The 24,412-nt window shown below is 45.4% G+C and overlaps 1 protein-coding gene across 5 annotated transcripts in view; it reads left to right on the forward strand.

The window, feature by feature from the left end:
* Window positions 1-24,412, forward strand: part of Unc-115a (actin binding LIM protein Uncoordinated 115a) — a 593,933-nt gene that overhangs the window by 500,464 nt on the left and 69,057 nt on the right. For all 5 annotated transcript variants that reach the window (XM_075676601.1, XM_075676600.1, XM_075676598.1 and 2 more), the window contains 3 exons: window positions 14,766-14,835; window positions 14,898-14,932; window positions 15,074-15,211. In XM_075676601.1, coding sequence (XP_075532716.1) covers window positions 14,766-14,835; window positions 14,898-14,932; window positions 15,074-15,211 — 243 coding nt within the window. The remainder of the gene's footprint in view (window positions 1-14,765; window positions 14,836-14,897; window positions 14,933-15,073; window positions 15,212-24,412) is intronic.

Genomic DNA, 24,412 nt, shown 5'->3' on the forward strand with positions numbered 1-24,412 from the left:
CAAAGAACCACCGACCTCGACGTGCTTCTTGACGGCCACGCAGTTACCGCCTTAGTGGACACAGGGGCCAATTACTCCGTAATGGGTGGACACATCGCCGCCCAGTTGAAGGAAGTTAAAACTGCATGGGAAGGCCCTCAAATTCAGACCGCTGGGGGACACCTCATCATGCCGACTGGAATCTGCACAGCAAGAATTCCCATTCATGACCGGACTTACCCTGCCACCTTCGTTATCCTCCAACAGTGTTCACGAGACGTCATTCTCGGCATGGACTTCCTGAACCAACACGGCGCAACCATTGACCTGAAATCAAAGTCGATAAAGCTGTCGGAAGATCAAGCGGTACCGCCAGAGAGCTCTCGTCACCATGCCTTAAGCGTTAAGCGTGCTTGAAAATCAAGTCAGCATCCCGCCTCGCTCCAGCATTGTCATTTCTGTCGGCACCAAAACACCTGCCGACGTAGAAGGCGTCATCGAGGGTGACCAACGTCTACTGCTAGACCGTGAAATTTGCGTCGCAAGAGGGATAGCTCGACTGCATGGAGGGAAAACTGAAGTGTTGCTGACAAACTTCAGCGGGGAGTTCAAGCACATCAACCAGGGCACGACGATTGCATACATCGAGGAAATTCTGGAAACCTGGGTAATGCGTTTGTCCTCTCGGATTCCGCCGCATCTACCCCGACGACCATGGTTCCCAAACCAGACTACGACATTAATCCAAGTCTCCCCGTGATTAAGCAACAGCAGCTCAGAAGTCTGCTCCGACGATACAAAGGCTGCTTTTCGACGTCATCGAGGATTCGACAAACACCAGTCACCAAGCATCGCATAATCACCAAGGAGTGCGCTAGACCACTCCGCCAGAGCCCTTACAGAGTTTCGCCGCGAGAACGTAAAGCTATAAGAGAACAAGTCGACGAAAAGCTGCGCGGCGACATCATCCAGCCATCAAAAAGCCCGTGGGCATCCCCTGTTGTCTTGGTGAAGAAAAAGGACAGAACCTTACGTTTCTGCATTGATTATCATCGACTGAACAAGATCACAAAGAAGGATGTATACCCCCTACCACGGATAGACGACGCATTAGATCGGCTCTGCAACGCAAAATACTTCTCGTCGATCTATCTCAAGTCTGGCTACTGGCAAGTAGAAGTCGACGAGAGAAATCTCGAAAAGACCACCTTCATCACGCCAGACTAAAGCCCCTGCATCTACGCGCCACCGCCACTTTCTTAAGTAGCGACAACCTTTGTTGTGCGCAGCCTTTTTCCCTCACACCAAATCCGGTTCCGGTATTTCCGGTTCCGGCATTTCCAGTTTAAAAATTTCCGGTTCCGGTGTTTCCGCTTCTTGGAGTTGCGCTGCAGGAATTTCCGCTTTGACTGCTGTTAGATGATGGTGAGACGCCCGCGCGTGCTTAGCAGAGCTGTGGCAGTCATCATAAGAAGAATGCAAAGGGGTCAAGCTGTTGTATTCCGCTGAAGTAGTAGTTCGCGGTCACTGTTGTCCAAATGCACAAAAAACGGCAGTGGTCTCCAAGCGCCCAGGCACTACATTCCACTGTATGTTGTCGCTCGTGCCACAACCCGTCGCAGGTTGACGCGAAGCAGCGAACACGAGCAGATCGCTGGTTACAGTAGGCGGTGGTTCTTGGATGGAATTGCATTCACAGTTTCAACCGCAACTCGTGCAAGTAACGCCTCTCCAGCGGTGCGAAACTATCAACGCTAAAAAACAAAGTGTCACTTCCACTCGGAACAGGAAGCTGCAGCTACGTAAGTTCCGCTTGACGCCGGAAGCTAGGGGGGTGAGTGGGAGAGGAGCGTGGAGGAGGAGGGCAGGTTGGCGGTACTTAACCTGGTCGGCGGAAACGTGTATGGAGGGGCTTTAGCCAGACGGCCTCTAAGAGTTCAAGGTCATGCCACTCGGACTGTGCTCGGCACCTGCAACATTCCAGCGCGCCATGGACACGGTGTTAGCAGGATTGAAGTGGCAGACCTGTCTTGTTTATTTGGATGACGTCGTTGTCTTCGCCGGAAATTTCGACGATCACCTTAGGCGGCTTGCGACAGTACTGGAGGCCTTCAAGTCATCAGGGCTCACTCTGAAGCCAGAAAAGTGCCGCTTCGCTTACGATGAGCTTCTGTTCCTTGGCCACGTCATCAGCAAGTCTGGAGTCCGCCCCGACCCGCAGAAGACAGCTGCCATCGAAAAGTTTCCGCAGCCCATCGACAAGAAGGCAGTGCGTAGATTTCTTGGCATGTGTGCCTACTACAGGCGATTTGTCAAGGACTTTTCACGCATCACTGAGCCGCTGACACAGCTAACTAAATGTGACGTCGAGTTCAAGTGGGAAACGCCGCAGGCCGACGCATTTCAATAACTCAAACGACGCATGCAGTCGCCGCCCGTACTTGCCCACTTCGACAAGCACGCTGATACTGAAATCCACACCGACGCCAGTAGCCTAGGCCTCGGTGCCATCCTAGTCCAGAGAAAAGATGGACATGAACACGCGATAGCTTATGCTAGCCAGTCATTGTCAAAAGCGGAAGGCAATTATTCTACAACCGAAAAGGAATGCCTCGCCATCGTTTGGGCTACAGCGAAATTTCGCCCTTACCTATATGGCAGGCCACTCAAAGTCGTCAGCGACCATCACGTCTTGTGTTGGCTAGCGAATTTAAAGGATCCTTCAGGACGGCTGGCGCAGTGGAGCCTAAGACTGCAAGAATATGATATCACTGTAACCTGTAAGTCCGGACGAAAACACTCTGATGCCGATTGCCTATCACGCGGCCCCATTGACTCGCCGCCGCAAGATGACAAAGATGACGACGCCTTCCTTGGCATTTTAAGCGCGGAAGACTTCGCTGAACAGCAGCGAGCAGACCCGGAGTTGAAAAACGTCATCGAGTGTTTGGAAGGGCACACCGACGTTGTCCCTAGGGGATTTAAGCGAGGATTGTCTTCGTTCTCGCTTCAAAATAACCTACTCGTAAAGAAGTTTTCACCAGTGTGCGCCAACTATCTTCTTGTTGTCCCTTCAGGACTGCGTCCAGAAGTATTGCATGCCCTACATGACTATCCGACCACTGGGCACCTCGGATTTTCCCGAACACTGTCGAGGATACAGGAAAGGTATTTTTGGCCGCGCCTGACCGCCGACGTCGCCCGTTATGTCAGAACATGCAGAGACTGTCAGCGACGCAAGACACCACCGACAAGGCCAGCCAGATTACTACAGCCAGTCGAGCCGCCTTGCCGACCATTCCAGCAGATCAAGATGGACTTGTTGGGACCCTTTCCGACGTCAACAACCGGAAATAAGTGGATTGTTGTGGCGACAGACTACCTCACCCGCTTCGCTGAAACGAAAGCACTGCCGAAATGTAGCGCAGCCGAAGTGGCAAAATACTTTGTCGAAAATATCCTTCTGCGACATGGCGCTCCAGAAGTCCTCATCACCGATAGACAAACGGCCTTTACATCGGCACTCACCCAAGCCATTCTGCAATACAGTCAGACAAGGCACAGGAGGACAACGGCCTACCACCCACAGACGAATGGTCTTACGGAGCGGCTGAATAAGACCCTCGCCGACATGCTAGCAATTTACGTCGACGTCGAACACAATACCTGGGATGCCATCCTGCCGTACGTAACATTCGCTTACAACACGGCGGTGCAAGAAACAACACAGATCACGCCGTTCAAGCTGGTTTACAGCAGGAACCTGATGACGCTCGACACCATGCTGCCACACGTCACTGACGAGGAGAATCTTGACGTCGCTACCTATTTCCAGTGCGCCAAAGAAGCCCGACAGCTTGCCCGCCTGCAGATCAAGAACCAGCAGAGGACCGACAGCCGACACTATAACCTCCGATGACGCTTCGTCGAGTACCAGCCCGGCGACCATGTTTGGGTATGGACCCCGATACGCCAACGAGGACTCGGTGAGAAACTACTGCGACGCTATTTCGGACCCTACAAGGTCATCCGACCTATTGGCGCACTGGACTATGAGGTCGTGCCAGACGGCATTTCGCATTCACAGCGGTGCCGTGCACAATCTGAAGTGGTCCACCTGGTGTGTCTTAAACCCTTTTACGGACGCTGACGAACTTCCTTATTTTGTTGTTTTCTTTGCTACGAGTGCTTTTCTTGATTACTTTCGTTTGTTTGCAGCATCGGGTCGATGCTTTTTAAGAGGGGGGTATTGACACGTGTACTTATCTTTATCGGGCGGCCACGTTTCGCCGCCTAACAAATGTTATCGTACAGCGCAGGACGCACCTGCATGTGTCGGAAGCTTCTGGAATGTTATCGATGCTTCCATCCGCTGTCTGTGACCGAACCTTCTGTAATCTGATCGCATGTGTGCTCAACGCGAATAATGTAGAACTTTGTGGAAGGCACGTGGGCCCCAGTGATTAGTCTGGAACATTCGACGAATGATATATAAAAGATGACGCACTTGACCCGTTGATTAGATTTTACGACGATCGCCAACTGTGCTCGCCGCTGTCGCCGTTCTTTGAGTGTAGCCTGTTTTTGAGGGCACAAGTTCGCCCAATAAAACGCTAATTTCGTCTTTCTCAGTTTGGCTGCTTTCTTCAGTCACTACCACGTGACAATATCTTTGTCACCACTGTTAAAGATTGACACGCTAGCAAGGACTCCACAATGTTTATTGAAAGGATTCGTTTTTAGGTACTTTTCATGTAGTGACATCATTACTAGAGCATGCGCAATTGAATCCAAAATGACGCAGCTTAGATGCTCAGAATAGCTTGTCATTGCTGAATATTGCTGATACCGATACAGCACACTGCAATATATCTTGTAGAATAGTGGCACCATCTGCCAAGATCATTCGAACTGAGGAAAAACTGCCTTTTGACTCTGCCATCACCATAGACAAAACATATTTCTGGTTGGCTCGCGAACGTATACAGAGATATAAATTGGTCCAAAAAGTTATGTTTATAAGCTTTATACATTCATGAACTTTATATGATAATGCATGATTGTATATTCTTCTAAGAGCCCTGAGTTTGTGAACAATCGGCTTAGTTGTTCCTAATGCTCAGTTTGTGCATTTAATAAAGCATGCTTTATAATGTGCAGTTTAATGAAAAACTTTTTGTTGTTGTGAATACAGTAGACATCCATTAATTCAACTCCGGTGAATATGATTTTTTGGTCCCAGCCAGCACCCATGCATTTCTGTGGGCCAAAATTTGTTATTTTGATCCTAAAATTGGCCTTTGCCAGATAATTTAATCTTGCCCAGGCAGCATGTACATTCTCACCTCTGTGGTGACACCAATAGCAGCTCCTTTAGTGGCAGTGTGTGTCTCTGCGGAGCTTAGAGGACAGTGAATGCATTGAACGCACGTTATCTCCCTGTGGAAAATGCCTATGTTCGGCCAGCCTGCTTGCCTTAGGAGGACTTTCAAGCAAAAACTGCAGCTCGCAATGCCTGATTACGATATTGACCCAATTCTTAAGTGTGCTGTTTTTAATGCAAAGTTGGGCCGAAAATCGCCTCTGTGGTGCAGTTGGATACAGAACCAAAATCGCCATCGCGGCATTCGTATGCTTTCCCGCATAATAGGGATGTGCTATGGCAAAGCTGACTTTTAAAACCGTGCAGCGAAGCTGACTTTTAAGAAACAGGCTGCCACTGTACAACACATACTAGACCCTTGCCCCTTTTCTCTATTTTTTTTTTTTTTTGCTAAAAAATTGGTTGCACATTAGATTTCTACATTGTTCAGGAGCTTTAATATAATTTCTATGTTAGTTTTGTAAATTGGACACACAGAAAGTGGGTGTGCATCTATTTCTAAAACTGTTGGTCCCTCTTTTTTCAAATCTGACGTATTGAACCCAGTACCTTCACTGCGGAAGCCTATGCGGTACTGTCTGTGATAAAACATATAAAAAAATTAAAACTTGAGAAAGCAATAATATTCAGACACGTTAAGTCTTCTAAAAGTGTTGTTTCTACAAAACTATATAAATCCTGTTTTTATCGAAATTTACTCACTCTTGTGCAACATTTATTTATCTCATAGACATGTTAATATGCTGGGTTCCTGGCCATAGAGGAATTGAGGGTAATGTGTTCGCCGATGAAATTGCCAAAACAATAGCATTGCAAAGTATTAATCATTCTGCTGCTGCCCCTGCCATAGGTCTGAAACCTTTCCTATGAAACAAACTGCGAAGCCACTGGCAACGCTTATGGGATGCTGAAACAAGCAATAAGCTTCACATGATTAAGCTGAAGTTAGGTTTCTGTCTCCCAACTACGAAAACACGAAGAACAGATGTCCTATTCACTAGACTTGGAATAGGACACACATTTGGCACTCATAACCTTCCAGGGTGTCTACCAACCTGTAATATCCTGAAAACCGCGAATTCTCAGGGATTTTTGAGTAGTCTGGAAAAACTCGGGAAATTTGTACTTTTCTCAGGGAAAATTAGCTGTAATTTTGTTGAAAGGGTTGAAAGTCGAGGTAATGCTGGCTCAAGTAACAGGAATCGTAATGAATCGTCTTTGACGCCCTGTCATCGGCTGGAGGAGTTGCCAGTGTACAGTCAGCAACCGACTTACTGCATTCCCGATAATTTGGACGGCTTCGTGGCACCACCACGTACCCCGTAGAGTCAATGTATCGGAACGTCGGAAATTTCAAATGTAAGCACTCTTCGCCGTCCAATTTTCCGGAGGTTTTGCCGTGATCGCAGGTCCGATACGGCCCCCACAGGGGCGTCTGCGTCAGCAGGCGTTCAGTGTGTTGCAACACCACATACCTGAGCACATGAGGGTTGGACCCTCGAGCGTGTAGCCGTGTGTGGCTTAGCCATGTCCGCGGAAAAGGGGATCCTGGGGGTTGAGCCGATGCCGGGTGTTTGGACCTCTACGGCTCCTCGGCGGAGGCAACACACCTCTTTGGCCTCTGCTTCACGTCGATGGCACCCCCAGACTGACCCACCCTGGGAAAATTGGTAGTTGCCTTTTCCTGTCCTCCTCTCCAATCTGTGTCTTTCTCTCTCCCTTTCAATCTTTCCTGTCTTCTCCTCTCTTCTATTTACTTCCAACTTTCCTGGCAGCGAGGGTTAACCTGGTGTGCTATGATCTACTTTAATTATAACATATGTGGCTATAGTAACAATGTACAATTGGCATGGCAGGGCTTGCTTCACAACAATCTCTGCCGTGTCCCCTCGTTGGGCTCGGTGGTGGGTGACTGGCATTGATACCGAAGAAACAATACATTTCATGGGACCCTCAAAACCCTTCTTACCTGATCGCCCTACGAAAAGGGGGCGCATCAATGCAACATTTGGAATTCTTTCTGAAGAAACGAGACACATTCCCCAAGTATCATGTGATTCACTGTGAAAACACTGACAAAAAAGCGACAAACATTTCACCCTTCTGGGTGTCGAAATGCCTCGCAGAAGTCATAGGAAGTGGCTACAAAGCCACCAAGATGGCAAATGGGGACCTTCTGATTGATGTGAAAGACAAACCACAGTACAAGAAACTAACAAACCTGGTGGCATTTTGGCGATAAAACCATATCTGTTAGTCCACACTGAACAATAAACACCGTCAAGGGTGTGGTCTCAGACGACGAGCTTGTGGATTTGACCGATGAAGAACTCCTGAATGGATGGAAAAAGGAAAATGTTATACATGTACAACATATAAAAATCAGGTGCGACAACGAAGAACTACCAACCAAACACCTAATACTTACTTTTGGCTCTAGCACACTCCTGGATGCAATAGAAACAGGCTACCTCAAACTGCGTGTAAGACCTTACATTCCGAATCCTCGACGCTGCTACAAGTGTCTGAGGTTTTGGCATGCCTCTCAAAGCTGCCGAGGATGACTAACTTCTGTGAAATGTGCTACAAAAGCTCACTCTGCTGACGAATGTACTGCTGAAGCCCATTGCGCAAACTGCAATGGAAGCCACCCTGCGTATTCCAGGTCTTTACGCAGCCTGGAAGAAAGAAAAGGAGATCATTACTATCAAACTCAAAGAGAATATCAGTTTCCGGAAAGCACGACAACGACTTTCACCTTCAGTTGCATTGAAAACTTCGTTTGCCGAAGTGGTGCAGCAGGAGGCAGCATCACAATGGACCCTGGTGGTCGCCCAAATCGCACACAGCGTACGGAGGCGATCACCACCCGCCCCCACGGTGGGAGCAACTGAGGCTGCCCTGCCCTCCTCGAAATCCACCACACCAGAGACCTCTACTAGTGCTGGCAGCAGCCATCATAGTGCAGAGGCTAAGGAGGACCCATCACCCTCCGGGCTGTTGAGGCCACTGCCTTTGTCCCTTGAGGCGAAGGCAACACGACGTACACATCGCTCGTTAGAGTGAGTGGCCAGCGATTCCCAAGAGGCTATGGACACTACCCCAAGCATGGTGGTGCAGCAACCACCTAAGGAGCGGCGAAATTCTTTGGACCGCTCTAGAAAAGACAAAACCAAAATTACGGGGCCGCAAAAGGCTCTCTTGGCTAAAACATTCTTTTTTGTACGCACAGTGCCAAATCAACTTGATTATGGACACTCAAATTAACCAGTGAAACGTTAGAGGTCTTCTCAGAAACCTTGATGATGTTCAAGAACTTCTCTGCAAACTCACTCCAAAAGTGCTGTGTGTGCAAGAAACCCATCTTAAATCCAAACACACCAACTTTCTGCGTCATTATGTTATTTTTCGTAAAGATTGTGATGATGCCATTGTATCATCTGGCATTGTAGCCATATACTATAAGCATATACTCTTACAAAAATATAGCGTGTCAACATCTACAACTTCAAACGCCCCTAGATGCAGTGGCCGTTCGAGTCGTACTTCTAAACAAACTTATTACCATCAGCTCTCTGTACATACTCCTGCATTATTAGCTCCATAAACATGAATTCCAAACATTAATAGATCAATTACCCCAACCGTATATTGTTCTAGGAGATTTAAATGCACACAGCAAACTATGGGGTGACTCACTGCAATGTGCAAGGTCTACTGATTGAATAGTTTCTCCTTTCTTCTGGTGCTTGTCTTTTGAATAGCAAGGCACCTAGATATGATAATGTACATAAAACCTGTTCCTCTATAGACCTCAGTATTGCATCTCCGACCCTTTTACCTGATCTTAAATGGAATGTTATTAGAAATGCATACGGGAGCGACCATTTCCCGATAGTTCTGTCTACCCCGAAGATGAATGAATTTCCCCCACAGTTTCGTCAGTGGAAACCTGATTCAGCCAACTGGGAGCAGTTCGGAAAAATTACTCTCATATCGGGGGCTGACATTTCTGCTCTAAGCCTGGCTGTTGTGGTTGAATACTTCACTTTTTTTCTGATTGATCCTGCGACCAAATGTGTCCCAGAAACAAAAGGATCATCTAAGAAGCGTCGTGTTCTGTGGTGGAACGAGGAGTGTCTTAACGCCCGTAAGAAGCAGAACAAAGCATGGGGGGTTGCTCCGCGATTCTCCGACAGCAGAAAACCTGGTTAATTTCAAGCATGTCAAATCTCGGGGAAGGAGAACACGCTGACAAGCTAGAAGAGAGAGTTGGCAAAAATATATATGAGGAATTAACTCTTACACAGATGAGACAAAGGTCTGGAATAGAGTGAACAGAATAAAAGGTCGACATCCTTACTCGCTACCCTTAGTAAATACTCGGGGAGATAGTATGGAAGACCAGATGAACTTTCTAGGCACACATTTTGAACACATATCCAGTTCGTCGCACTACTCTGACACATTCCAAAGACGCAAAACACGAATAGAACGGCAGCCATTAGAACGAAAAAGTGCAAAAGGTGAGGTATACAATGGACCATTTTGCACAGCAGAGCTTCAAGCAGCACTAAACGGCTGCAACAAATCTGTCCCTGGTTCTGACCGCATAATATATAAAATGTTAAAGCACTTGCCATCTGAAACACAAAAAAAAACTTCTTTTTCTTTACAATGGTATATGGTCCTCCGGCCAGATTCCCTCTGGAAAGAGGCCATTATAATTCCCATTCTGAAACAGGGTAAGCACCCTTCCTTGGCAAACAGTTATAGGCCTATAGTGTTGACAAGCTGCCTATGCTAACTCTGAAAAGATGGTGAACATACGCTTGCTCCACTATCTTGAAACCAACAAAATGTTAGACCCATACTAATGCGGTTTCAGGGAAGGTAGATCGACGTCAGACCAGCTTGTTCGCATGGAAATGTACATCCGGGAAGCCTTCATCCACAAACAGCTTGTCTTATCTGTATTCCTTGATATGGAAAAGGCGTACGATACTATGTGGCGCTTTGGGATCCTTCGGGATCTTTCTGGAATAAGTATACGTGGCAACTTGCTGACCATTATTGAGAGCCACCTGTCTGACAGAATGTTTCGTGTTAGAGTTCGCAATGTGCAATCTCGATCATTCATACAGGAGACAGGTGTACCACAGGGTGGAGTGCTGAACTGTATCCTCTTTATTGTGAAAATGAACTCCTTACATACCATCATACCACGCACACTCTTTTACTCGGTTTATGTAGATGATGTACAGACAGCTTTTAGGTCATGCAATCTTAGCATCTGCGAGAGACAGCTACAGCTTGGCCTAAACAAACTCTCAAAGTTGTCAGAAGAAAATGGTTTTAAATTTAACCCTCAAAAAAGCACATGTGTCCTCTTCTCAAACATACATACACCAGAACCCGCTATTGACCTTAATGGAGAACTACTATCGGTCAGCCTTGAACACAAATTTTTAGATATTATCTTGGACACAAAACTTAATTTTATTCTCCACTTGAAATATCTTAAAGCGAAGTGCCTGAAGACTATGAACCGTGCATTTTACTAACCCCTCCCTTCTATTCTCTTTTTGAATAACATAAACACTACTACTTAGTATTCAAATTGGACTAAGTCGTCTTTTTTAAAAAATTTTTTCGTATGCTTATTAGAGTGACAGCATCGGCAATATGGTTTCAGCCCGTCTTGACATAAAACATAGTTCTGCATCACTCGGGGAATTTTGCAAAGGTACTCGGGGAAAACATGGAAAACACAGGGAATTTGGAAATGTCAACTTGGTAGACACCCTGCTTTCTCTTGACTGGAAACGAGCCTCCAACCTGTTGTAGATGTCGTGACAGGCTGACCATCCTCCACATCTTCCTGGAGTGTCAAGAGGCCAAAAGAGACAGGAAGAAACATTTTCCACTTGTATACCGCTATTGTGTCCCTCTTCATCCAGCTATGTTTTTGGTAAAGAACCACTTTTTAACACGAAAGCAGTCCTCAATTTCTTGAATGCTGTTTTCACACATGTTGTAAGTCTATTAAATTCATAGCACATCATCCTTCAAGAGGATGCCGCTTTGATAGTTAGTATAGCACATGCCTTTAGGCCCTTGTGTTTTAAAGGCTCTGGGGAGACAGTAATGCTCTAGCCAATTTTAGCATCTGACTTACTATATGTTATATTGCATCATTCTTTGGCAGTGCATTTTAATGCTCATAGTACATGTTATTAGTCATTGCCATAATCTTACTTCACATAGATTTTACACAATTTACAGCAACCATTTTAGACCCCTTTACAGCCACGTCACATCAACTTCACAGAACTCATCAGTCCACTGTGAACTCATTAACACTGGCATGGCGCTCTTTCGCCATACCTGGCCCTTGCACCACTAAACATCACACATTCATCAGGCAAATACTGCCAAATGAATCAGCAGTGTTCTGTGGCATTTTTTCTGCATCTTGTTCAATTCGACTTGCTGGATAATTTGATGGATTTTGAAGGTCCTGTCGGAGTCGAATTAACGGAATTCAACCATACAAGGATGTGGGATTTGTTTGATATTAATGTAGAGAAGGCTGTAAATTATTCACAAAATTTGAAAAATATTCTATATTCAATTCAATCTCAGAAACTGCTCTTTGCGCACCCTTACTAAATAGTAAACAAAGGCCAATTCATTAGGTAGTTGCCGTATATTAAGATGTGGTTGTTCACACAGCAGGAATACGAGACATTAGGCAATGCACTCTTTACCCACCCTAAGGAAGATAGTTTGTGGTGAAAAGCAGGGTTTTAGTTGCTTAGGTTTCTGTCTGTCACTATTTTGGAATAGAGGTGTAGTTGACTTTTTGGAAACCACATAAACATGCTTGCACAAAGGAAGCTACAATATCTGAAGCAGTCTTCCTTTTTTTTTTACAGCAAAGCTGTATATGGCTAGCCGATTCGTCCATCCGTCTGTCGGTCGCTTGTACGCCGAAAACTCCTCCGCCACAACTTCTTGCGAATGCACGAGAAAAGAAAAGATAGAAAAAGAAAGCATTGCCATTTGTTGGGTGTGTTGGTAAACTGACTTGGAAAGCATATTTAGCGCATTATGGTGTCGTCTCCCTTCTGTCCTTGTTCGCTGGTCCTCAATATGCTTTCCGAGAAAGAGGCGTACGATTAGCCAACACCACCTAGATAGCAGAAGGCCTGTTTACTCCAATCCATGACATCATGCTACCCGGCTTGAAATTTCCATTGACAAGGCTGGTGTGATGAAAGTGGTAACGTCAAAATCACTGTTGCCTACTTGGGAGCATCTCCATTAGGTTCTATGGCAATCAGGCCGGGTAACATGATGTCCTGCATTGGAGGGAATAGGCCTTGTGCTATCTAGGTGGTGTTGAATTAGCTGTGCCAGTAGTGGCATCGTTGCTCTCCATTGCCGCCGAGCGCATGCGCAGCAGTTTCTCTCCGGCTCCAAAATGGGTAGGCTACGCGCCATACATACTCCTTAGGAGCAGGCAGCTTTCGATCAGCAATGCTGCATGCAGACCAGGAACAAGCTAGTCTAGCTTTCAATCAGCAACACTGCATGCAGACCGGGAGCAAGCTCATCTAAGTCATGCCGATGCTGCAGCCCGAGCACAAGAACAGGCTCATGCAGCTGAGCGCAAGCAGCAACTGCATACTGAGGATTCAGCAGCCTACCTAGTCGTCATTTAATGGACTGTCGGGATTAACCCAGTGATAAACACCGGGGCCGCATGTTTCAGCTTCGCTGGTTAACCATCTGTACGGAGTGCTTGGGCAGTGATTTTTATCACTGCAGCAAGGTTACAGCACTGGACCCTTTTCAAATAAAACAATTGTAGATAATTTCTGTTGTTAAATGAAGCTTTGGTAAAAGCAACACTTTATTCTGTCCCTTTAACTGGAGTCTATTGTAGTTCTTTACACACTCAATTACAACGGATATTAAAGCAAAAGCTTTACTGGCCGTGAACTTGCGATTTTGCCATGGCGGTGCTCCGAGGAGGCACATGACATCACAATGCATGCCACGCCGTGGATATTTCTCTCTCTCTCGCTCCCTAGTCACTACTGCGCATGCGCCGCTAGTAGCACCGAGCCACAGGTGTTCCGCCGCTGTGCGGAGCTGCGCCTTTCCGCTGCCGCCGTTTGGTATGACGTCGCACCGCATTCCTCGTCGTTGCGCTCGCTTCGTCAGCTGCGTCGCATGCCTGATAACATGTCAGAGGATTGAAAAAGAGAGCTCGCGTGCGCTGCAACCACAGTTGAGGCGGCAGTATGTATGGCGACAATTCTGATAAGCAGGAGGAGGCCTGGAATCGACATCGGAACGAGATGGAGGAAACAAATCGCTCAGGAAACAGGCGAACAGTGCGTCGAATGACTGGCTAAACTCCGCAACATAGCTAGACAACCAGACTAACCTGGACTTGCAATAAAGATTAACCAAGGCTAACCATGCTGTGCCTTAGCTTTCGCTACATATATCCTTGCATAGCCGAGCTAAGCCACTGCCAATTTTTCTAGGCTCCTTTTCTGTAGGGATAACTTACTGTATATTGAATAGTTTTCTTAAGCTTGAGAAAAAATAATCTGGGCTGTGTTAGTAGATTACTACACAATACTAAAATAGCCGCCACTGTGACAGTGTGGATGGCTTATCTACACAGGCCTAGTTAATTTTTCATTGGCTTTTAGTCTAAACTGGCCAAAGGCTCAGCCACAAGAGCTAAAACACAACTCCAGCAGCAACACATTGATTCCCTCATCTAGTAATCGACCTATTGCTGCAAAATGAGTTGAAATGTTTTGAAAGAATACTAAACTTAATTAGTGTTTCTGCAGATCTTTCACCTCTCACTACTTTAATCTTTCACTGTCTCACCACTTTAATTTCTCTACTTACAGAGGAGAGCAGCTTAATTTCTTTGGCTGGCAGTCTGTTGCAATGGTCATTTATATATGATAAATAAAGGACTGAATTGAATCACTGAGGTGAATTGTTTTGTTCTCAGTACACAGTTAAATGAGGACTGCAAAGGAAGGGTGTCTAGCATTTGCATGGCACTGCAGAGCAGCCTCAAGTGCTCAACATCTCTGCCACTTGGCCAACACTTGGCCATTCCGTTACTTGCTTCTCAAGTGCTCTAAATGGGAATTGAAATTCACCCTTAATTGTCACATTTCAGAGACTAAAAGCAAGAAATGTTTTGTCCTAGATTGTTTCATAACACTCCTGTATAGTTACTTTTACCAACTTGCAGGGCTTAATGTGGCCACTTTTCATCAGCCTAGTTTAGAGCATGCTGATGAATGGACCTCAGGTGCAGGCTTGTCCTCTGTGTGAAAGTTTTTCTTTGTATGCTCAGGCTCAAGACTTATCCTTCAGCAAGCTGGAGAAAACCCACAGCACAGAGTTCAGTTGCGGCAAGTCAGATGGTGAGTGCTGTTCCCTCATGTCAGGGACACGTAACTGACCAGATGCGCTGCTTTGTCCCTAGTGTCTGGAGCGTCAGACCATGATGGTGCTGTTATGGTGAGTCCTCCTACCAAGATATGTCTCCTACTACATGACTCTTTTCTCTGCCGCATCCTGTCTATTTTTCTCATGATGTCCAACACACCCAAACAGCCACAATTTTGTGCATTATGTTGAGTGACTTGTTGTGCCTTGCAGAATCACAGCACAAGTGCAGTCCTTCGATCGACCCCATTCTCAGATGGTTACTCTGGGTTTCGGTATGCCTCCTACAGTCCACATCTGCGGCGATCAATGCCAAACGTCAACTGGCACCTTTCAACTGATCCCCCAAAGGTAATCTATTGGAAGAGCTTATTAAACTAGTTGCTTTTATGCTTATTGCATCTGGTAATAGATAGTTGCAGAATGGTTTGTTTCTTTTAATGTTTGCCAACCGTAGGGTGATTACCCTACTGTAGGGCATTTTCGCTGCTTGCAGCCTGTGACAGGCAGCTTTCTCCATGTGTGTTCGGAATTACTTTTATTTCTACATTGTTTTGTCATAAATACTGCTCAAGGTCAGCGACTCATTACACAAGACTTGTCACCATCCATTAGAGGCTTGCCATTCTTGAAACATGAGAAATTTTTAGAGGTTATTGAATACCACCAGGCTTTTGTGCATTGACGACTTGGGAATAAAAAATTGCAGATTCTTCTGACAGCTTGGTCTTAATCGGTGTGGTGGCTAACCACACAGGGGAATGGGGGGCTGTAAGTAAAGCAGGTTGGAAGGAGTGCGTCAAAGCGCAAAGTTAGGTGGCGGCCAAACAGCAAGTAAAACAAAGAAAAACCAGCGGTCTCGTGACAGAACGACTGATATGCAAAGGTTATGTATGGTAACGTATCATCCAGTCATTGTGGTCCGAAGAAGCGTACAGGGATAGCATCTCCGTCAACATCTAGTTGAGCTGCTCGTTAAGTTCATTGGTCTCCAGGTGATATGCGGTGGATAGTTTGTGCACGGCAGAACAGGAACGAAGAAGATCTTCAACGCAGAACAAGAAAGTGCGGCCGCAATCAGTGAGCAGCTGCCTCGGTGTGCTGTGACACAGTATGACTTCATACTGGAACCCCGCAGGGGCGTCTGCGTCAGCAAGCGTTTGGTGTGTTGCGACACCACGTACCCGAGCAAACAAGGGTTGGCCCCTCCCGCGTGTAGCCGTGCGCGGCTTAGCCGTGTCCGGGGAAAAGAGGATCCTGGAGGTTGAGACGATGCCGGGTGTTCGGACCTTTAAGGCCCCTTGGCGGAGGCAACACACCTCTTTGGCCTCTGCTTCACGTAGACGGCACCCCCGGACTGATCCACCCGGGGGAAATCGGCAGTCGCCTTTTCCTGTCCTCCTCTCCAATCTTCGTCTTTCTCTCTCGCCTTTTTCATCTTTCCTGTCTTCTCATCACTTTTCCTCACTTCCTAGTTTCCCGGCGGCAAGGGTTAACCTTGTGTAGCTAGCCAGCCTAGGTTATGCTGTATTTGGTTATAGCAGCGATGTACGGCTGGCGTTGGCAGGGTTTCTCTAGCAGGAACTCCTGTCACGTCCCCCTGTTGGGCTCCATGGTGGGTGGTCGGCATCGCGGCCAAAAACCCAACTGTACTCATGGAAAACGCTTTTCCTAAACTCCCTGATCGCCCTCAGAAACGAGGGTGCACCGAAGAGATCTTTCAGTTTTTCGGACGCCAAGTCCACAATTTTCCTCGTTTTCATGTGATACACGCAGAAAAACCAGCTAAACAAGTGCGAACAATCTCCCCCTTCCTTGTATCTAAGTCTCTTACTGAACTTTTTGGTCCAGGATATAAGGTGTCGAGGATGGCTAGCGGTGACCTCCTCCTGGAGCTCCGTGATCAAAAGCAATTTGAGAAACTGACTGCCTCAGCTAGTATCATTTGGGGACACCCAAGTAGTAGTAACCCCACACCGCACGATGAACACCTCACGCGGCATTGTCTCGGACGATGATTTGCTGGAGCTCACTGAGGCTGAGCTCTTGGAGGGCTTCAGCAAACAGAATGTTATAAATGTCAAAAGAATTAAGATGAGGCGAGATGGAAAAGAAATCCAAACAAAACACCTGATACTCACTTTCGGTTCAAGTGTCCTCCCCGAGTCCATCGAGGCCAGTTATATCAAACTTCGTGTTAGGCCATACGTGCCCAATCCTCTTAGATGCTTTAAGTGCCAAAGGTTCGGCCACAGTTCACAGAACTGTCGAGGCCGGCTGACATGTGCCAAGTGCAGTGACACTGAACATTCCTCCGAAACATGCCAGAACACTCCACATTGTGTCAACTGTGATGGCGAGCATGCCGCATACTCGCAGTCCTGCCCGTTATGGAAAAGAGAAAAGGAGATTGTGACAATCAAAGTCAAAGAAAACATATCTTTCAAAGAGGCACGTAGGCGAGTGTCATACCTGTCTAAGAGCAGCTTTGCCGATGTGGCGCGTAAGGGGGCAGCGTCACAACAGCCTCCGGCAGCTGTCCGACCCACAGGCAGTGAGTCGGCAGTTACGCCATCTGCCCCCGCGGCAGTTGCAGCTAGCGCTGCTCCGTCAACACAGCAGAGGGGACCATCGACCGCGAAGGTGGGCGCAGCCGAGGCTGCCCCAACCCCCCCCCCGGCCCCTTCCAGCGCTGGCAACAGCCGGCGCATCCAAATCCCGCAAGGTGCCCCATCGACCCCCGGGCTGGTGGGCGCAGGGTTCTTGCCCTCCAAGGCAGGACTCTCTCTTGTAACTTCTCGCTCGCAAGAGCACGTGTCCGGCGCCTCACAAGAGGCAATGGACACTACAGCTGTCCTCAAGGCGCACCAAACGCCTAAGGAGCGGCGAGGCTCCCTCGAACTCCAGAAAGGGCAGAACCCCCGTTACAGGGCGTCGAAAGAGCTCTGTAACCTAAGGCATCACCTCCGTTTCCATACACACAGCACTTATTTACTTTCAATATGGATACACAAATTATTCAATGGAACGTTAGAGGTCTTCCTAGGAACCTTGATGACTTGCAAGAGCTTATCCAAAAACACAGTCCAAAAGTGCTGTGTCTGCAGGAAACACACTTAAAACCACAACACACAAACTTTCTCCGACCGTATGTCAAGTTCCGCAAAGATCGCGATGATGCTGTCGTATCATCAGGCGGTGTTGCCATTCTTATTCATAAAAGTATTTCCTGTCAGCGTTTACAGCTACAAACGCCCCTTGAAGCAGTGGCGGTTCGAGCTGTTCTTCTAAATAAACTCGTCGCCATTTGCTCACTTTACATACCCCCACACTACAAATTAACGAAACATGAATTCCAATCCTTTATAGATCAATTGCCAGAACCTTATGTTGTTCTTGGCGATTTCAATGCGCACAGCTCCCTGTGGGGCGACTCTCGTATAGATGCACGACGTCGTCTTGTTGAACAGTTCCTTTTTTCTTCTGGTGCGTGCCTTCTGAATAAGAAGAAACCCACTTATTACTGTCTTGCAAACAATACCTTTTCTTCAATTGATCTGAGCATAGTTTCCCCGTCCATACTGCCTGAACTCGAATGGGAAGTTACAAACAATCCTTACGGAAGCGACCACTTCCCCATACTATTAAGAACACTTAAAGAAAACGAATATCCACCACAGGTGCCTAGGTGGAAGACTGACACAGCAGACTGGGAGAAATTCCGAAACTTAACTAGTATATCATGGGATGACATGTCTTCTTTAGAAATCGATGCTGCTGTGGAGTACTTCACAGCCTTCATAATAGATGCCGCATCTAAATGCATACGTGAAGTAAGTGGCTCGGCATGCAAACGGCATGTCCCGTGGTGGAACGATGAATGCAGAATCGCACGTAGGAATCAGAACAAAGCGTGGGGGTTGCTACGCGCTTCGCCCACTGCAGAAAGTCTTGTCAACTTTAAGAAAGTAAAGTCCCAAGGCAGGAGAACCCTGTGACTCTGACTCTATGATGACATGACTCTATCATGTCATACATGACAGAGTCATGTATGACATGATCAGAAACCTACATACTGACGCACAAGTTACACTTCTTACACTATTCAATACTATTTGGGCTTCGGCATACCTCCCATCCACATGGAAAGAAGCGATTGCAGTTCCTGTTCTAAAGCAGGGAAAAGACCCTTCCTTGGCATCAAGTTATCGTCCGATAGCACTAACAAATTGTATGTGTAAGATTTTTGAAAAAATGTTAAATCGCAGACTTACACATTTCCTTGAGCTCAACAATATGCTCGATCCTTATCAGTGTGGATTCAGAGAAGGGTGGTCGACAACCGATCATCTGGTGCGCATTGAAGAAAATATCCGCGATGCATTTATACATGGACAGTATTTCCTATCAATATTCCTTGACATGGAAAAAGCGTATGACACGGCATGGCGTTACGGGATCTTGCGAGACCTGTCGGAGATGGGCATCCGTGAAAATATGCTGAACATAATTGAAAGCTATTTGTCGGATCGTAGCTTCCGCGTGAAAATCGGCAACGTATTGTCGCGACCTTTTATACAGGAAACAGGTGTGCCCCAGGGAGGAGTACTCAGTTGCACTCTCTTTATCGTTAAAATGAACACACTTCGTCCTTCACTGCCAGCGGCCATTTTTTATTCCGTCTACGTAGATGATATACAGATAGGTTTCAAATCATGCAACCTTACAGTGTGTGAAAGACAGGTACAGCAGGGCTTAAACAAGGTGTCCAAGTGGGCAGACCAAAATGGATTTAAAATCAACCCGCACAAAAGCTCTTGTGTTCTCTTCACAAGAAAGAGAGGCCTGGTACCTGATCCCTGTGTAGAACTGGGTGCACAACAAATTCCCTTCAAGAGAGAGCACAAATTTCTAGGTGTTATTCTCGACTCCAGGCACACTTTCATTTCACACATAAAATATCTTAAAGAAAAATGTCTAAAAACCATGAACTTACTTAAAGTTCTATCCCACACTACATGGAGTAGTGACAGGAGGTGCCTCCTAAATCTTTACAGGAGCCTAGTTAGATCACGATTATATTATGGTGCCGTAGTATATCACTCTGCTGCACCGAGTGCGCTAAAGATGTTAGACTCCGTTCATCATCTGGGTATCCGCCTGGCCACTGGCGCATTTAGAACAAGCCCGGTGGAAAGTCTACATGCAGAGTCAGACGAATGGTCACATCTACAGAGAATGTACATCAGCTTTACCCATTTTCTCAATGTGCGCTCCAATAAAGAACATCCGTGTTTCAAAACTGTTAATGACTTGACGTGTGAAACACTTTTTCATAATAAACCCTCTATGAGACTTCCTTTCTCACTGCGTGCAAGAGCACTTTTATTTTTATTTATTTACAAATACTGCAGGCTCTATTCGGGCCCAAGCAGGAGTGGTTACATCAATAGTAACAAAACAAGGCTGGAAATAATAATAAAAAAAATAGAATACAGAACAATAATAAAGATATATAAAATATAATATACAGGAACATCAGCCTTTGAAATTTAGACTTATCAACAGAAATACGATATAGGAACAACAGTTGTAGTTTGCAACTCAACAACAAGTACTGACAAACCATGTACACACAACAGGTCACTCAATTCAGCATTTTCACCTAATTTTATTACAAAACACAGACAATGATTAATTAATTGCTTTCCCTATGGGCATGCTATTAATCAAAAGAAAAACCATTCACAAGATGAACGAACGATTGTGTGGTATTAGCGCTAACTATTTCTTGTGGTAATTTATTCCACAATGAAATAGCATGAGGAAACAGGGAATATTGATGCATGCTAAGGTGACTGTATGGTTGCCTAACTGTTTTGTTGTGTTGTGTACGGGCAAAGTGTATTGACGGCTCGGTTATGTGACGTTCACGCTGTATGTTAAAGTGACCGTGGTAAAGTTGATAGATAAATTTTAATCTGGATACCATTCTGCGATGATCGAGTTTTTTCACCTTCGCTTTATCGCGAAGAACTGATACGCTCGAAAAGCGCGAATAGGTAGAATAGATGAACCTCAAGGCCATGTTCTGCACCCTTTCTATTTTTTTAATTAAATATTGCTGATACGGACTCCAGATTAGGTCCGCATATTCAAATTTTGGCCTAATGAGAGCTTTGTATGCTGTTAACTTTACAGCAGGTGACGCATGACGTAGTTTTCGTTTTAAAAATGCCAGCTTTTTCAGTGCGTTACTGCAAACATTATCTATATGGGGTTCCCAACTCAAATTACTTGAGTGTAACACCCAAATACTTCACCTGGTTAGTTTTTTCAATATAAGCATTTTTAATGGTGTAAGCAAATTGTAAAGGTTCTTTTTTGTTACTAAATGTTATGCTTGCCGTTTTCGAAGTATTGAGTTTCAAGCCCCATTTATCACACCATGCACTGATTGAATGCAATGCATCATTTAGTCTGACTTGATCAGCGTGTTGATTTATGCTGTAATAAACGACACAATCGTCCGCAAACAGTCGGATCTTTACAGGAGGTTGCACTGAAAAATAGATATCGTTGATATAGACCAGAAACAACAATGGACCGAGCACCGACCCTTGTGGTACTCCTGAATGTACATCTAGTGTATCAGAGATGCAGTTGTTAATGGCCACGTATTGTTTCCTTGAAGCTAAGTCACATGCTATCCAGCGAACAATGTTGTCTTCAATACCAATAGCATGCAGTTTAGTTACTAAATCATCATGTGGAACAACGTCGAACGCTTTTGAAAAATCTAAAGACACTGCGTCAGTCTGACCCTTCAAATTTAGGGAATTTACAAAATCATCGGTTATCTCGGCTAGCTGAGTTGCAGCGGACAGACCGGACCTAAAGCCATGTTGATTGTCATGAAGCAGTTGGTTATTTTCTAGATGTATCATAATCGCCTTAAATGTAATATGTTCTAACATCTTACAAATTGTGGATGTTAGGGAAACTGGTCTGTAGTTGTTTAATTCTAATGGGGATCCAGTCTTGTAAATTGGGACTATCCTTGCAGAGCGCCAGTCATCGGGTATCACACAAGATTCTAACGAGACTGTATATATTTTATAAAAATATTCTGCTACCCAGGTCGCATATCTGTTAAGAAAAACGTTTGATATTTCGTCAGGGCCGGGGGATTTTTTTATATCAAGTGTACGCAAAAGGTGAAGAATGCCCTCTTTGCTTAAGTTTACTTCAGGCATTGGTTCAAGAAGTGCATAAGATGGCAAACGTGCGTGTGACGCCGTCAGCGTGAAAACGGACTGGAATAATGCGTTGAATTTTTCAGAAATTATGGAGGGGTCATCGATGATTACGCCCGATTCTTTTATTTCTGTGATACCACTTTTATCTTTAGACAAATAACGGCAAAATTTTTTGGGTTGTTCTAACATGAAAGAGGACAGAGTGCAGGAAAAAAATTGGTTTCTTGCTGCGTGCACTTTTTCCTAAAATGTTTGTACAAGACTTGGAAGCTGTTGTTTGTCACCACGTTTGCGACAGCGTTTAATCTTGCGTTTTAGATTAATCAAATCACGATTCATCCATGGGTAGTCCCTGTTGACACGTTTCATTTTTAAAGGCACATAACTGCGCTCACAATGAAGTATCATTTCTTTAAAACATGACCATAACTCCTTAACATCTCTTATTTCATTAAAATATGGGAACATGGATTCCATATAGCTGACTACTGCATCGTCATCCGCATGCGTGTAGTCCCTGATAAAAATGTCAGAATGCTTGACGGGTGATCGTGAGCCAGAAATAGGACATGTTAACACGAGTAACTTATGATCAGATATCCCATCTCTGATACTAACAGAGCAGTTTGGGAGCGAACTGCTTGCAAACGCAAGGTCAAAAATAGAAGAAGAATTGGAAATCCTGGTAGTTTCGGAAACAAGTTGGTTTAAGGAAAAGGTAAACGCAGTTAGTAGTAGAGGCTCAGCATTTTTAGAATCCTTGCCGTCATGGGAAAGACTGGACCAATTAATGCCGGGTAAGTTGAAATCGCCAGTGATGAGGATGTTTGAACGTGAATTGGTAATTCGCAGCAAGTAATCATATAGTGCTTCTATATACTCAGGGGGAGCATTCGGAGGACGATAGACAGCACCCAAAGTTATATTCTTATCGAAAAATTTCAATTTGCACCATATGCTCTCGTGATTGTTGATACCATCTAAGCAAGTAAATTTAATGTTGTTTTTTATCGCGATTGCAACTCCGCCACCACGTGATCCTCTGTCTCTATGGATTAGCGTGTAGGGAGATGGAACTATTTCAGTATTTTGCACATCTGAATGTAGCCAGGTTTCTGTAATCACTAAAACATGGGGCTGATAAGTCAAAATTACATCTTCAAGTAACTGTACCTTATTAAGAACACTGCGGGGATTGAGTGAAACAAGCCGGAGCATCTTGCTAGACACTTGTCATTTCTTAGCACTCTGACGGGTGGTCGCACGAGTGGACTGAGAAGGCAACTGTTGGGATTTCGCAGACGCAGTGGATTGGGATAACTCTACTCTGCAATTTCTAAGTGTGTCCCATACATACAGCTTGCCATCGACTTTCAGCTTATCAAAAACGAGGGAAACTTTAGAACCACTGTCCTTTGTTTCAGTGGCAGACCGCCATAATTTCACACATATATTGTGAATCTTTTTAGAAAAGTCCTCCGAAATGGCTATTTCCGTACCGTTTAATTTGAAGCAGGAAGACAGAACCTTAGTTTTGTCGATGTAGTTATAAAACCTCAGAATGATAGGACACGGGCGCTGTGCGTTTTTGGCGCCAATTCTGTGGATGCGCTCTATGGAATTGATTTCAAAACCAAGGATGTTCTTGAAAATTTCTTCGTTTACTTTCCGTTCCAGTTCTTTTGAGTCTTCTCCCTCTTTTTCTTTTACGCCATAAACCAAAATGTTGTTACGCCGACTTCTATTTTCGAGGTCTTCGACCTTTGCAGTTAACTCAAGAACTAGTTTGGTAGTGTTTCTGCAAGCTTCATCACACTTCTCCAACCTTTGCTCGCTTTTCTCGATTCGGCAAAGTTCTTGCTCAATAGTTGTAATCTTAGCTTGAATACCTTCGACCATTGATTCAACCTGTTTCAAGTTTGTAGTCAGTGCGACTAGAGTCTTATTTGTCTTGGTTTGCTCTTTCAAAATTTTTTTGAGTAATTCACTGTTTAAGTGCGTCTCGGACTCAGAATCAGAAGGACCAGGGTTTAGTTCTATATCGCCGGAGGTTACTAGCAACAATCTGATCACATGCACGCAATCAAACAATAAACAGAGCAAACACTGGGGGCTTGGCAACACCGTCAATGTGACTGAATCGTCTCTAATAGAAGAAATTAAATATTTGTCACCAACCTCGACAAAAAGAATTGGGATAAGCATCCGTCTGCCAGCGGTGTCACCAAGCCCACTGAAAGAATCTTCCAACAGGCTCCGGTATTTATACTTGAATTCGCCAGTATCCGATAAT

Source organism: Dermacentor variabilis, unplaced genomic scaffold (assembly GCF_050947875.1).
Source record: "Dermacentor variabilis isolate Ectoservices unplaced genomic scaffold, ASM5094787v1 scaffold_12, whole genome shotgun sequence".
Taxonomy (NCBI): domain Eukaryota; kingdom Metazoa; phylum Arthropoda; class Arachnida; order Ixodida; family Ixodidae; genus Dermacentor; species Dermacentor variabilis.